At 36.3% G+C, this 15478-nt stretch overlaps 1 protein-coding gene across 4 annotated transcripts; it reads left to right on the top strand.

The window, feature by feature from the left end:
- Window positions 1-5953: 5953 nt before the first annotated feature.
- Window positions 5954-13709, top strand: LOC103703108 (F-box protein SKIP31-like). Of its 4 annotated transcripts, none has more exons than XM_008785821.4 (9): window positions 5954-6219; window positions 6319-6492; window positions 6586-6659; window positions 6753-6828; window positions 10013-10123; window positions 10309-10483; window positions 10564-10688; window positions 13114-13174; window positions 13324-13709. In XM_008785821.4, exons 1-9 carry the CDS (start codon window positions 6139-6141, stop codon window positions 13392-13394), a joined length of 948 nt encoding a protein of 315 aa, XP_008784043.1. In that variant the 5' UTR covers window positions 5954-6138; the 3' UTR covers window positions 13395-13709. The 4 variants fall into 4 exon arrangements, with proteins under 4 accessions (XP_008784043.1, XP_008784045.1, XP_008784044.1 ...); XM_008785820.3 differs by having other exon boundaries at window positions 5965-6219; window positions 6316-6492; XM_008785823.4 differs by lacking the exon at window positions 10013-10123.
- Window positions 13710-15478: the final 1769 nt, after the last annotated feature.

The raw sequence follows: 15478 nt of genomic DNA, 5'->3' as shown, positions 1-15478 counted from the left end.
CCCTTGTCTTCTCCGGCGCCGAGCGACGTCCGACGGCAAGCTCCTCTCCTCCTCCCTCTTCTCCGACGACAAGTGGCCGATCCTTGTCCACTTCGGCGCCGAGCGACGTCCAACGGCGAGCTCCTCTCCGACGACGAGTGGCCGACCCTTGTCCTCTCCGGCGCCGAGCGACATTCGACGGCAAGCTCCTCTCCTCCTTTCTCCTCTCCGGCATTTAATAGCAGATGAGTTTTTTCCCCAACCGTCTCTGGCATTTCAAATTTTAGAATTAACCAAATATTAGTAGCTCGTGGATTGGTCCATAGAAGTTCTTATTTATATGCATGATGTATTGTCTGTTACTTCTGATCTTATTTGCGGTGATTCGTGGTGCTTATTTCCCTAGAGACAAAATCCCTGTTCTACTAGAGATAATATTGGGATAAACAAGTAGGACAGCCCTAAAATGATAACCGGGAATAAAATCCTAATATAACAGGAGCAATGATTTCCAATAAACTTATGCCTCCCACAGGCTGGGTTATTTGAATGTCAAGCTCAACACTATCATTGTTCAGACCAGCAGATTCTTTCCATGATCACGAGCATGATGGTGGTGGGAAAAGAATAGGAAGCCAGACAGGAAATCACTCAGAAACTAGTTTGAAGTGTGTTCATGTGCATGTGCATGTGCATGGGCTTTACAAAGAAATTTTATAGAAAATTTTCCTAGGTCACGGATCAGCTAAATCTTACAGGCACCTAGAACTTTTGCGATCAAGTTGAATCAACCTAAATTTCAACATTACTGAGAAATCTATCCTGTCCAACAGTTCTTCTAAAAGTGTTTTGCCTATTACAGAAGACTACAAGCTCATGATGTTGTTTCGGGAAACTACAGAATGCTAAATAACCAGTCATGTCAAACCTATTTGAGATCTCCTGCCACCGGCTATGCTTGCTGAGATGCTGCCTTAAGTTTCAATGTAGTGCAAACAATTTGAATCGATTCAGAAAAATATCAATCATGTTATAATCAACAGATATGGCCAAATGTGCAGAAGCAAAATCAACTAAATGCTGAAGTTTTAATCCTCTAAGATAGTAATAGGCTGCTGACCCAAATAAAGGTCATCAATAAGCAACAGTAACACCAGTTAGAAACTGCAGTACACTATGCTTGATGGAATTGAACTATGAGGTATTTTAATAAGGATGTCCATCACTATATATTTTAGTTCCAGCAATACTATATCAACTAAAAACAAAAAATTGTAGACATTAAAAAGTGCAGCACACATAATGCTTGATGAATGATGCAAAGATGATATTTCAACTAATTGATGTGATCACTGAGGAATGTGCAATCAAAACACTGCTTAACTAATATGTTCATGATGGCAGGCTGATTTTTTCAATCCAAACATTTGATACAGTGAACAACATTAATTCTGCAACTAAGGACCAACAGCTATTTCACTGTAATACATGAGTACAGTAATTTTAGTGATTAGTATTTGGTGGGATCCTGCTAAGCAAATCTCATCATGCTATTCAGACTTCCAATAGGGTATTACATTTGGTTGTTCTCAGAAGAAGAAATCAGTAAGAAGGAATGTTGATAGAAATTTTACTCTGTAGGAAAAAGGGAATGAGTGATAACTGATGAGAAGCTGTGCAGTCAAATTTAACAATGTTATTCGAAATTCTCCAAGTATGATAATGCACTGGTTGAAACAATTACAACATTAATAGATATTTGCGGAACACCAATGACCTATAGATTACTCTGGCTTTTTTCCCCTCTAAATAAACATATGCATTACTCTGTTGCTGTCACTATCAAGAGAGTTTATTTTGATGATTGAGAACAAGAAGGTGGGAAAAAGTCCATTACAGAACTCCAGTCTCAGGACCACTGAGAATGTTCAGAGATTGCCGGACCTTCAAGCCTCAAGTAATCATAGAATAGCCCAAGGAACTGATTGAGACGTGGCCTGTCTGAAATATAACATGCTATCTCCTTTGGCCAACAAGGGAGCAATGGTGCTATCCACACCCAAATCATATGCTTCTCTCTTTGTGCCATTTGCCGTATGCCATATTGGCAATAGAAAGGTTCTTTGTGATTATAGGATTGCTATGATCTCTTTGCAAGATAATTGTTGACAAGATCAATTTCAATTGCTCAGCTGATCACATTGAATTAATTAGCAATTCATTTAGATTTTATTTATTATTTAACTAGTATTGCTTCTTTTTGTGCATACTAGGTAACAACATGCCGCGAAAAAAACGATTCAAAGATGTTGAGTTTCAATACACGTCCGTGGGATCTTCTTCCGATCAGTCCCTGCAGTCCCAGCAGCCTAACGAGCCCCAGCAGCACGAGTCCCATTTTCAGCATGAGTCTCACTCTCAGCACGAGTCTCAGTCTGAGCACGTGCCACCTGCTGATTGTCCAGACATGGATGACGTGAACATCCAGGGTAATTTGATTTACATTTTATATATTAATTTTTTTTACAATCTAATTATATTAAATCATTTGCCTTTAATGTTTTAATTAGTGGATGGATATTTTATTTTATTTTTATAGATGGACTAGGGAGAGTGAGGAGGACACGAGGACCCACTCGAGCACGGGACGTGTGGAGCCTACACGAGGATGAGAAGATTGTGGTACATTGCAATGAACTGGGGCAGCCTATCAAGAGGGCTGCAAGCATTTTATCGACTTTTCTAGGATCGGTTGCGCGGAATGGTCAGTTGTGTCCGCTCAACTATACGAAATGGAATGAAATGCTTCCTTCGTATAAGGTTGAGCTTCTTAAAGTTATTGAGGTAAAGAATTGAATTTGCTTACTATCACAATTTTATTTTTTGATTTAACATTGTTATAACATTCTTTAATTACTTTGGTGTAGAAAAAGTTTTTGCTCCCTAAAGAGAGCCATGATTGGGTGCTGAAGTCCGTCAACCGCAAGTGGAAAGAATATAGGGCCAAGTTAAAGGCGGACTGGAAGCACGATGGTATGACAGAAGAGGAGGTTGCCCGTGTTTGTCCTCCTGATGTAATCCCTCATCAGTGGGGTGAGCTTGTCCACTATTGGTTTTCCGAGAAAGCTCAGGTTGTGTATATTTTTTCAATACCTTAGATTGTATTTACTAACAATTTAAATTACAAATTTATATTGTTTATTCTTTTTTTGGGAAGACATATTCCAACATTGGTAGAGCTGCATGAGCCTCTCAAACTGTTCCTCATACTTCAGGCTCGATGAGTTATGCTCGACGTAGAGCTGAATTCGTAAGTTTTTTTGAAACTCTTTGAAACTATTTTAAATTTTTTTATCATATAGCATGTAGCATGATAACTAGCTTGCCAATATGCTTTCTGTTGTAGATGGATGATAATGGGAGGGAGCCTGGTAAGGTGGAGTTTTATAAGATGACTCACACCCACCGAGATGGCAGTTTTGTTCGGGAGGAGTCAAGAGATATAGTTGTATGTATTCATCTTTGAATCTTTCAACGATATTTTTATTAGTTCTATTATTGGCATACATTAATATGACTTTTTCTTTTGAGAGATATAGGACAGGGCAACAACTCTTATTTTAGAGCGCGTCGGAGAGTCATCATCATCCGATGCGACCAGTCATGTCGAAGCTCAGGTGCTAGCTGAATTATTGGGCCCAGAGCGTTATGGTAGAGTGAGGGGTTATGGCGTTGGGGTTACCCCCACTTAGTTGTCTGCAGTGGGCATGTATACAAGAAATGCTGGAGAAGGCAGTAGCAATGCAGAAGTTAGTAGACTTCGGGCAACAATTGAAGATATGAAGGATCGCCATCAGGCAGAGTTGGCAGAGCTGAAGCAGAACCAACAAACTTTGCAGTCTCAGCTTGAGCATATTTCATCTATGTTACAGCGATATCTCCCTCCTCAGGTAAATAACTATATGTATTTGATGACTTTACATAATTATCACTTATTTTGCATGAGTTAATGACTTTCATATTTCTAACTTCTAAAGTTTCTCTTTTTTTTTTTTGTAGATTCCTGATACTTCAACAGTTCATAGAGATGGTGATGGTGCTGAATCCGATCCCTGATACTTTTTAGACTGTTATTTAAGGAGTTTTATATGTATCTTTCTTATATTTTTCAAAGTACAATGTAATTCTAAAACTTATTAATCATGTATGTCAATATGAATGTTTTGAATGACCTGAATATTTGTGTTGATATAAATGTAATGCAGGTTTATATTGATGTAAATGTTGATTTATGATATGCATTTGTTTTCTAATATTTTTTTTTAAAAAAAAATCCTCTTCCGACGCTTTAAAGCGTCGTTAAAACGCAGTGCTGGCACGCTTCGCCGACGCTTATAAGCGTCGGCCAAAACACGCGGCCAGGCCTCCTTTAGTTCATGCCGACGCTTTTTTACGTCGGAAATGGCGCCTACACCGACGCTTTCCTCCGCGTCGGGAAATCCCATGTTTTACCGACGCTTTTGTTTAGCGTCGGCGAAAACCGTTCCCACTTCGATATGGTCGACGCGTTTACGACGTTTTGCTTTGCGTCGGTTGGGTTTTTGCCGACGCTAATAAGCGTCGGTAAAGGCCTTAAAAAACGTCGGTAAAACTTATAATTCCAGTAGTGTATGATATAACTAACTTATAATGTTCAACATATTTAATAATAAAAATAGAAGAAACAAATAGGCTACATAAATCCACATATAAATACAATAAAATTTTCATCAATTCCCATTAACAATCACAAAAATTTAAACACAAATATATAATAGGTCCATATAAATAGTTATCATAGAATACAACACGCATTATACATGCATAACTATTTAGTAATACTCCACTATATTTGACTTTCCTTGAAATTTGACTATTACGATAATTAGTGAAACAATATAAAATATATTTTTAGAATTCTTTTCAAATGTTTTAAAATAATATTAATAAAAAATCTATTTTATAAATTTAAGTGATTTCGCATGGGTATAGCATAAGTATTTTCTAACATTCTATATAACTAAATATATATATGGACTACTTTTTAGGTAACTATTTTTTTCGTATATTATATTTGATCACCAAAGAACTAGTTATACAAGTTTGTAAGTATAGTTTTCAGATATATCAAAAAATAAAAGCTTAAATAACTTTTCCTAAAGTGCTAGCCTTTCTCTACAAAGCATAGAAGTGCTATATTTCTCACATTATAATTGGCAGAAGTCCCTTTCTAAATTATAGTGATGGAGAACAATTAACCCGTTTTCAGATTTGAAGGAAGTATAGAGATTTCTATCCACAATTAGCATTCATTTTATCAAAATAATGATGAAAAATTGAATGAATGGCAGTGGATGACCCTTTTTTTTTTGTTTTTTTTTTTTGTAAAAGTGGCTACTCATTTCATATAATTCTAATGTGAGTACAACCAGCCATGTCATGGGAAAGTAAAAGATACAAAGGATGAGGAACGTCTGATGCAGACGTGCAGAGAAAATTTTCAGAGTGTCGGACAACAAAGGAGGCGACCCAGTCTGCTGGCTTGTTCGCCTCCCTAAACACGTGTCTAATCTGAACATCACCCATCAACTGGATCATCCTACGGGTCTTCCGGATGAGAGGATGATCATCCCCAAACCGATCCGCCCTCTGGAGCCAGTCAATAACCATAAATGAGTCTTCCTCGAGGCAGACCCGCTCTACACCTAATACCTGCCACACATAAGATATGTCCTCCCAAGCAACCCGCAGCTCTGCTCCGACCACTGTAAGTCCTGGCATACGCTGCCCTCCTACTGCTATCATTCTACCAAGGTAGTTCCTGATTATAAATCCAACTCCTCCGGTCACACCATCCAATGACCTATTGCGATGAATGGTTTGGTGAACAAAATTATGTACCCAACCTTTTATTTGGTGGGCCCAATCACCGATTGGTTGCGTTGGTTTCAGGCAGCGCATCACCAGACCACGTTGCCGACTTGCTGCCACGGGCGGCGCGGCGTTGTTCTGAATTTCTCACCGCTCCCACTCGTGTCACCTTCTCCGTTCCCAGCTCTCTTCGTCTTCCCTCTCTTGCGCGCGCTCTCTCTGCTCCGGTCCTAGGGTTTTGCGTCGGCCATGGCGGGTCCCGACGACGAAGACGACGAAGTCCTCGCCCACTTTCTCGAATGCGAGATCCTCTCCGGCGTCCCCGACCAGGTCCGTTCCTGTCTTCCCCATCTCCTTTCGATTCCAGGTGGGGATTAGGGTTAGGGTTTCTTTATGATCTTGAATTGGTGGAGGAATGGACCTCAGCAGGACGAGACGGCGGTGGCGGCGGGGAGGCCGTCGAAGAGACCGCGAATCGAGGAGGAGATGTCGCAGCAAGGGGGGCGAAGCAGGCCTCCGCCGCCCAGGCCGATCGAGAGCGGCATCTTCAGCAAGATGCCGCCTGAGCTCTTCCACCGCATCTTCAAGTTCCTCTCTTCCGAGGTAGTTGTTAGTTAGAAAGAAATTCCAAATTTTGAGCGGAATTCCGGACGGGAGGTTGGTTTATTTATTAATGAGTTTGGCGTGCGGTGGCAGGATCTCACTGCATGTTCTCTGGTCTGTAACTTCATGAACTTTGCCGCGTCTGACGAGAGCCTCTGGCGGCGCCTGTGAGCAAAGGCTCCTCCTTTTTTTTTTTCCTTATTTGAAGCAGAAAAGGAAGAAAACTTCGTTTTTCTTATTATTTTTTTTTTCAATATCAGGTATTGCATGCGGTGGGGACTGGCTCCTCCGAATGGGAAGTTACGAGCATGTGCTTGGAAGGAGCTTTATATCCAGGTTTCCTTCTTGAATATCTCTATGTGCAAGAGCGGATTTTGTATTGTTTGCTAGAATGTAGTCGACGTGATCGATTAATTTCTGGTTCACAAGCTGTCATATTGTTGCAAATCATTTAAAATTTAAAATTATTGGTCGAACTTATAATCTTACACCATTTTAATTATTTTGTAGGAATATTTATTGATGCTAGATTTTATTTTCCTTTATTGTAGAATATTCTCATATATTTACAAAAAAAGGCATGAAAGTCGAAGTTATGGGTGAGACATGGAATTTGCTATCTCCTTAAAATAAATGACGGAACCTATGATATATAAAGGCCTTTTCTTTATAATGTTTCCCTTAAAGAAAAATCTGTTACTTAATGTCTAGTGCAAATCTTACAGGGACTAAGAAGTAGCTTTACAATAAACAGTGGGGACTTAATGGAATAAAATAATTTTATAGGTTGCGTTGAAGGAAGAAGGAAGTTTAGGGTGAATAATGGAGGAAACTTGATAAACCAGTCTAGGCATGTGCTTGGTGTTACTTTGGCAACTTTAAGAAGCCCTTTTCAAGAATCATTTCATGAACATTCTGCAGAAGTGCTTTGTATGCTTTGGTGCTTCATAACCAGTTGTAAAAGCACTTTATCTGTTGATATATTAATGCAAATGGGTATAATTGGGTTTTGATCTGGCCTTAACTCAAGCTGACCTAATTTTGATTCAGATTAGGTGAATGATACAAAGAACATTGAGCCCATAATCCTTATAATTTGGTTGATCAAGATGATGTTGGAACCCAACATTATATTATTATATATTAAAATATTATTATTTTGTATAATATTATTATAATATAGTGTAATAAAATATGAATACCATAGCATAATAATATAACTGATATGATATGATATAGTAATGCATTATTTATACTACAATATTACGACAATGTAATATAATATTACTATAATTATAACATAATATATAATATAATATAATAATATTGTAATATAATATAGCAATATAATTTAATATAATATAATGGATTAGAATCCAATCTAATAATAGATTATATTATATTATACTATAATAATATTATATTATATTAAATATTATTATTATATATTTACAATAATATAATATTATTATAATATAATATATTATCTTTTATATTATTCATCATATATAATAATAATAATATCTTATATTATCATAATATAACTATTATTATTATAATAATAATATAAAATTATGATTGTAATAATATGTTATATTATGCTTATAATAAAATATAAGAATATATTATATTATAATTATGTATTACTACAATAATATAATATATTATACATTTATAATATAATAATATAATATATTACATAATATATGATTAATTTATTATTATATTATATTATATTATATTATATTATAATAATATATTATGATATGATATGATATAAGATGTAATCATAAGATTTTTGGTGGGCATTTTGGTCATTAGAAAAAAATATTAAAATCAAAACAACTTTCCGACATTGGTCAGAAAGCACTTTTGGGGAGAAGCTCCAAAATAGAGCTTTTTCCAAGTCAACCTTTTCTCTGGCAAAGCCAAAATAGCTTCATGATGTTTTACCAAACACCATTATATCATCCAAAAGTGCTTTCTGGCCCTCCAAAAGCTTTAACCAAACGGGGTCTAAATCTATGACTGCTTGAAAACCGTGCTCCTTGCTATTAGAGCATGTAAGCTATTTTGAAAATTATGTATCTAAAAACTCAAAAATACTTTATTTCAAAACACTATTTTACTAAAATAGCTTCCAAAGTACAACAATTTAATACATAGTCATCAAAGATAACTTTCATCAAATGCTCATGGCATCTTAATTGGTTTCTTTAATTCAAGGTGCAAAGATCAAGTTCAAGTTGGAAAGTATGTGTAAACTATGATTCGCAGGATGATTGATTCCACATGGTCATATGCTCAAAATGCAATTTTTCCCTTATCAAGTGGGAATATATTTAAGGTCTCTTTTGAGGTTTAACTTTCTTTTGCGAGAAAGAAATAAAGAGAGTAAGTATGAAGGGCAAATAACCAATGAGAGAACAACAAAAAACCTTTTAAAAATTCTGTAGTGATTTGGAGTTTGGGATAACTGGAAGGTAAGGACTTGGAGGTTGGGATCAGTAACACAACAGTAGGAGGTGATTGAGATTGGATAAAGCAAGGGATCAGGGAGGATACAACGATAGAAGATCGACTGCATTCATGGATTAGGCAGAGCATGAGACGTGGGACGTCATCCTTGCTTTTGCTTAAAGAAACGACTCTAACCCACTTTTGTTTGTAGAAAGAGGGCAGAGCAAAGAAGGCAAGAGTGAAATCTATCTTTTTTTGTTCTCTACTTATTCCTAGAGGAAAACCTCCCTTTTGCAAAATTGTCAGACACAAGTAAAAATCCACCAGTCTAGGATTATCCAGTGGGATATATGCTTGTATCGGACTGTTCTCTTCAACAATCTGTGTTAAGTATGTTCTTGGCCCAAATTCAGGATGTCCCATGGATATCATACTCAAGCATCTAAAGACCTTTAAAACTATATTATATTTAAATAATCAATCAATTGACTTCATTTTTTTTCTTTAGACCATATTAATTCTAGGCACTATAAGTTGAGTAGGTTCTCTATCTTTTCAACTTAAAACTATAAGTTAAAGTTCCTGCCATACTACAAGTAATGTCTTACCTAATGATGTGATGGAACTAGGGGTGCTAAGTCAAGCGGGCACTTCCATTGGTTGCACTAAAAGGCAGTTAACTCTTTTTACTCCCTTTTTTTTGATTCACCTAAAATATCATATTCTCATCAAATTCAACTATGCTTATGCGGAGGAATACTCTGTATACATTTGTTTTTTAAAGTGTGATTCCCACACTTGTAATCGTGAAAATTCTGCATCGTCTCTAAAAAGAATATAAGTGACTATGAGCCTTTTCTATTTTTTTTATGATGTGCATAGAGGATTCTGTGGTCAAATATGTTCAGTTATATTACACAGTCTAGTGAATGGCTAAGTCCATTGTGGAAAATATTGATAGAGGAACTATTGAAACATATGTTTTCTGTTTTTATTATATAAACCACTGTTTTCATTATACAGCACTGCAAGCTTTTTTTACCTCCTTCTTTTGGGCCAGCGTGACAAAGAAGATATGGTTGAATTTGTGAGAAACACTCCAACAGAGTTTAAGGAGTACTATATACAAATGCAGGCAGCAAAGAGAAGTCAAGCACCTCTTCCGTCACAAGTAAAAAACACTTATATGTGGTTTATGTTTTGGAGATCTTCTTGTTATTTTGCTTGTGATTAAAAATGTTAGTTGACGGTTTTGTACCTCTCTCCAACTGGGTTGGTCCAATTGTAGAGACTGCCTTCCCATCATGGAGGTTGGACTTTGTTAGAAGAACTAACAGGCACCTTAAAATTGTGAAGGTCAATGATGATCGAGTAATACTTGATAGAACAGTAGCGGATCAAGTGTCTATTTGGAAAAGCAGCAGAGGCTTAACTGATGAGGTGGTGACTGGTCATGTTTGTTCAGGAAACACATGCTCATACTCCCAAATTGGAGATGTTTTTATCTGTGAGAAGACTGGTGGTGTGCATGGTAGGACATTCCCTTCTGTGACATTATTAAAGCACGATCTCCATGGCTGAATTAGGTTTTTTTTGTTGTTGCATCTGCAGTTTGTGATGATAGTTGCAGGGAAGTTGTCCTCGATCAATCTAGTGGGCTTTTGGTCTGCACCATCTCTGGTCACTGTTTTGATAGATGGCTCTCTCCCGATGAGGAATCAGATCCATTGGACATTGTAAGTTGTGAATGTATCATCCTTCTGTATCATCTTTTTTCCACTTTCTTTCCATCTTGTTTATTTAGTAGATGATGTGATGTGGAGGAAAAAAACGTAGCACACTTCTGCTGAAGTTTTAGTCCTGATGAATGACAGGTAAGCAAAAACCAATATTTAGGTTACAAAAATCAGATCTGCATTGAGGATGGCGACATATACTTTAAGCACGGTATATAATGACTTTAGACTTTCTCAGCCAACCTATAACTAATATAGGTCTTCAATACATGGCGTACTCAGAACAGGACTTAGATTTTTAAGAAAGTATAAATGGACTTTCTTATCCTTTTACTCTTTTTATGTACTAATACAATATCTCTAAAAGTTGTATTTCAATAATCTTCCTAGTTTATGCTTTTACACAAGGGAAAATGTTTTTGAAACATGACTTATTTGGACGGTACCTCCACTTTTTGAATTAGACCTTCCTCTTCAAGTATCATGAAGGTTAAGACATCTAAATATTTACCAACATGTCCTTTGTACATGAGTTTTAAGGGTTTATATCTGACATGAATCTTGAAAATTTATTTACTCAAAGTGATGAACTAATGTGCATGTGTATGTGTGCACATCTGGAGGAGGAAGTTGTCCCATGTGTCATCTTTCACAGTGGCACGATATCATTTTGTCACTAACACGCTAAATCTGCATCATCCTATTGCTGTTGAGTGAGGTCTATGTTTCAGGACCTTAATTGCTTTACAACCTGTTTGTTAGATGAGTCTAAAACTGCATGTGACCATGTCTCATGATTCCATCTTTAGTTATTTTAATATTAATCAAATATGAGAACTTGTGTTATCATATATGTTTGAGCCAACAAACCAATTCAATATTCTTGTTTTGGACAGGTTGCTGTTATTAGGTCTTAGAGGAATTGAACCGCTATCCTCATTGAACTTATTCTTTTAGAAATGATTTTTCACTAGGTTGGTCCACACCTTTTTGAGAGTGTATATTGCAAGATGCATATTAGTTGATCCGAATCTAGGGTTTTACATCTGCATAATTTGTCACCAAAGAAGTCAATGGCTATGAAGTGCTGTCATTTGAAGTTAAAAAAAGGGAAGGAATTATTAGCCCAAAATCCTCACAGTCTCACAATCCTAGTTACTGTTAAAGGGTGCATGTCCTGGAAATGTTGTCTCCAGTGTCCTAAAGTTGCTATTTTAACTATTTAAAGTAAATATAATACATTAAATACAATAGGAACAGCAATAATGATATAAATATTGTTTTTTGAATGGATAATAACAATACTAATAATAGGAACCACTAACAATAATTGCTTATTGCTCAGTATCTATTACCCAATAGCAATAAGTATAACATGGTCAACATTTTAACATTATTACCTACATTAGGCATGCTATCAGCTTAAACCTGCTTCACATATATGGGTCCATATAATAGTGGGCTGTATATGTAGCTCCAGAATGCTAAGTGGATTCATATATGCAGCTGTATTATGTTAAGCCAACCATATATGTGGCCCCACAAACTAAGTGGACCACCTTTTCTTTCCATATGCTGTATGACTGCATATAATAACCACATATAGACAATGTAGTGTGGTCAAGGGGCATATGCATATGCAGGCGTCTATGTGGCAGTATGCGGCATTTTGAAACACTGGTTACCTCTTCTCGTTCTCCACTGTGGGTTAACCATACTGCAACGGAGTTGCCACTGGTAATTATGAAGTTGCTTACATCACCAAGCCCAGTGAGACATTCTGCAAATTCTTACAAAAGTAATGCTCCTTGTTAAGCAGTCATTGCTAACACTTCTACCATTTTGCTGGAATTTGACAGCATTATAGTGAAATGACAAAATGCTATGCTTTATCAAGAAACACCAAAAAATGCTAAAACATCTCCCTCTTCAATGATTGACTCTCGGTTTTCCCAAGTCATCAATACTTAAAGCAATCTTGGTGGAGATGAAACACCCATCTATTTTCTTTATTTTTATTACTCTCATCTCTTGGTCATTTTCACTTGGACCTTTAACGAGGATAGAGTTTGAAAATGACTTAAATTAGCTATTGCACCAATTCAGGAGGAAGTGGTGGGAAATGACTGAGATGGTATGAGCAAATGGAGGAAAAAATTTGAGGACATCTTATATTGAGGACTTTGCTTTCTGAGGGTCTAGAAAAGGGTAAGTGGAGCTAGGATGACATAGCTGGAAGTTATGTGAACGGCTTGTATAATGCTGGTTGTTCCAGATGATAGGGTACATGATATGTGTGAAAGGCGAAGAGTCTATGATGCCAAACACATGTAGCTGGGTCAAGGCTTGTTAGCTTTCTTTTTATCTAAACTCCATCTTCTCATATGATTACTCTTTGCTGACCTTCAGTTTCTTCTAATTTCAGGAGGAACAACTAGGTGTTATCACAGATGAAGCAGAGCCTTTTATGGGGTCTGGACGTTTTGGTACTAGCTCAACTCTCCTTCTTTGTTCTTTTATGTACAGTTGAGCTGCATAGTGTTTTGCTGCAACATAAAGCACAAAACTTTTCTTTTTTTCTTATTAAAAATTTAACAATCTGTGCTTATTCATGTTTTGTTTTTTCTTTTGACAGCACGGGCCTATCTGTTGGGTTACAATTGTGCTGATGAGAAGGAACTTGAGAAGGCATTGAGGTTTTGCTGAAATATTACTACTCTCTGCTTTACTGATTATTGTAGCGATCAATAGTTACCACAAGGTTGAGAAGTGAGATAAAATCATAGATTATTATTGTCACAGATTTGTAAGTTGAGCCTTTCAGAATATAGCAAATTTATGTGTCAATGTAAGTCAAGCCTCTCGCTAAGTGTTCTTTCAATAAGCGGTCTGAATATAACCATTGCTGTAATCAGGTGGGACAGCTCCATACAATGCTTTAAAAAATTCTCAGGTATCAGTATATGTGTATATTATTCAAACAAGTTCATATCGCTATATTTTTGTTAATCTTGATGGCTATATCACTGGGGCCTTGTCATATAAGCATTTTTTAGGATTAATTGTTGTATTGTTTGCATTTCTTCCAAAAATTAAGCATGCTTAACTCAAGATGGCTTCTTAGCCAGTAATTTGACTTGATCTATTCTGAAGTGAAATAAATAGAAGTTGCACGGGTGCAGATTGTGCAATAAAACCTTCAGCCCGCACTGCGTACATCCTTTGTCCGGACAAACGCCCCTTTGTACTACTGTTAATTCTATGCTGTCTCACTGTACCAACTTGACTTAGGAACTATATATTTGTCAAGTGGCACTCCCTCCGGTCTCTGAGGCAAGGTTGGTGATTTGAGACTTGGGAAGACCTCAAGCTTGGCCTTGTTTTATTGCAAAATAAATTATATAAAGAGATTCTTTTTATTATAATGCTATCAGAAGTATATGGAATGCGTGGGAGTCTTTGTGCAATTGTAAGGCTGCTCTATTGAACCTAGAGTGCAAAGGTTTGAAATATGAAAACAGTAAGACTGGTACAACCCAAGGGTTCCAAAGAAGTGGGTTCCTTCCAATTGGTTCACCTTATATTAATTTATATGGTGAGTCATGTAGCCATTTTTTATAGTTAAAGAGGGGTATAGGAGAAAAAGATGCTAAACTGAATTGTAAATCTTTAAACTTAAACAAAACATTCAGCATCCTCATTTTTCCCCTTTTTTTCCTTTCTCAGAGTAGACTAATAAAATAGTACAAAGTACCAAGTCAAAGAAATTCAGGGTAACTCCATCATAAATGACTAAAATGAAATTATTAATCAATCTCTAGTGATGCACTGACAAATTCAATCTCCCACCTTTTTTTTTCCACCTTTTTTTTCATCTTGAATATTAGAAAACATTTGACTGACTTCAGCAGACGCTTGAATCCCTTCCTAGAACTTTACCTGCAAAAATTAAATGCAATAAAAATGATGAAAAATAAATTTAAATCTTCTTCGTGTGTAACAAGAGAGTACACTCAACTAGGGGCAGCAATGGGTTGGGTTGGGTTTGATTTAGGTCAAATTAGGATTAGGTTAAAAGACAAATATTTAGGCCTCTTATTTTGCTGCTTTAAATCTTACAAGACATCAAAACATTCGTACATTCTTTTCGCTTAGGTCTCATATAAAAAACAACCATGTCATGACTTCCGTTTGTACGGACCCTCAACCAATGCCAACCTCTCGATCCTGGAAGAACCAATGACAAATTTGCCCTATCTTACGCCTCCGACCCGAGTTCACGAACTAGGAGACATATTAACTGCCACATACTTATAGAGAACTCTCTCCACAAGTATGCAAACCATTTCAATATGATATCATAAATATACAACGGAACAATGCAAACTTTATTTCAAAAACTAGCTCAACATTTAAATATCTCACGATTCTAACAATGTTATAGGATAGTACATCAATTTAAATAAACTCTAATTTAAGATAATCTATGCTTAAGTTCTGCTAATCACTTTCCCATATTGAAAACTTCGATTAGGCTAGCTCTCTAAATCTGTAAAAAAAAAAAAACAAAATCGTATAATGAGCTAAATAGCCTAGCAAGAAATGATCACTTTAGCTAAACAAATCAGACAACCAAATAGATAATAATTTGAAAAAAATAAGTATATATGCAGTACTAATATATGAATCAAATCTTTCTACAATGTTAAATTTCTATTCATGGATTTAAATTCTTTCAAATATTTAATTCATCTTATAAATCTTGAGCATAACCGCATCTTCCCTATGAC

Source organism: Phoenix dactylifera, chromosome 5 (genome assembly GCF_009389715.1).
Source record: "Phoenix dactylifera cultivar Barhee BC4 chromosome 5, palm_55x_up_171113_PBpolish2nd_filt_p, whole genome shotgun sequence".
NCBI classification, from domain to species: Eukaryota; Viridiplantae; Streptophyta; class Magnoliopsida; order Arecales; family Arecaceae; genus Phoenix; species Phoenix dactylifera.
The sequence above is the reverse complement of the archived record's forward strand: the minus strand, read 5'-3'. Positions and strand labels throughout refer to the sequence as shown.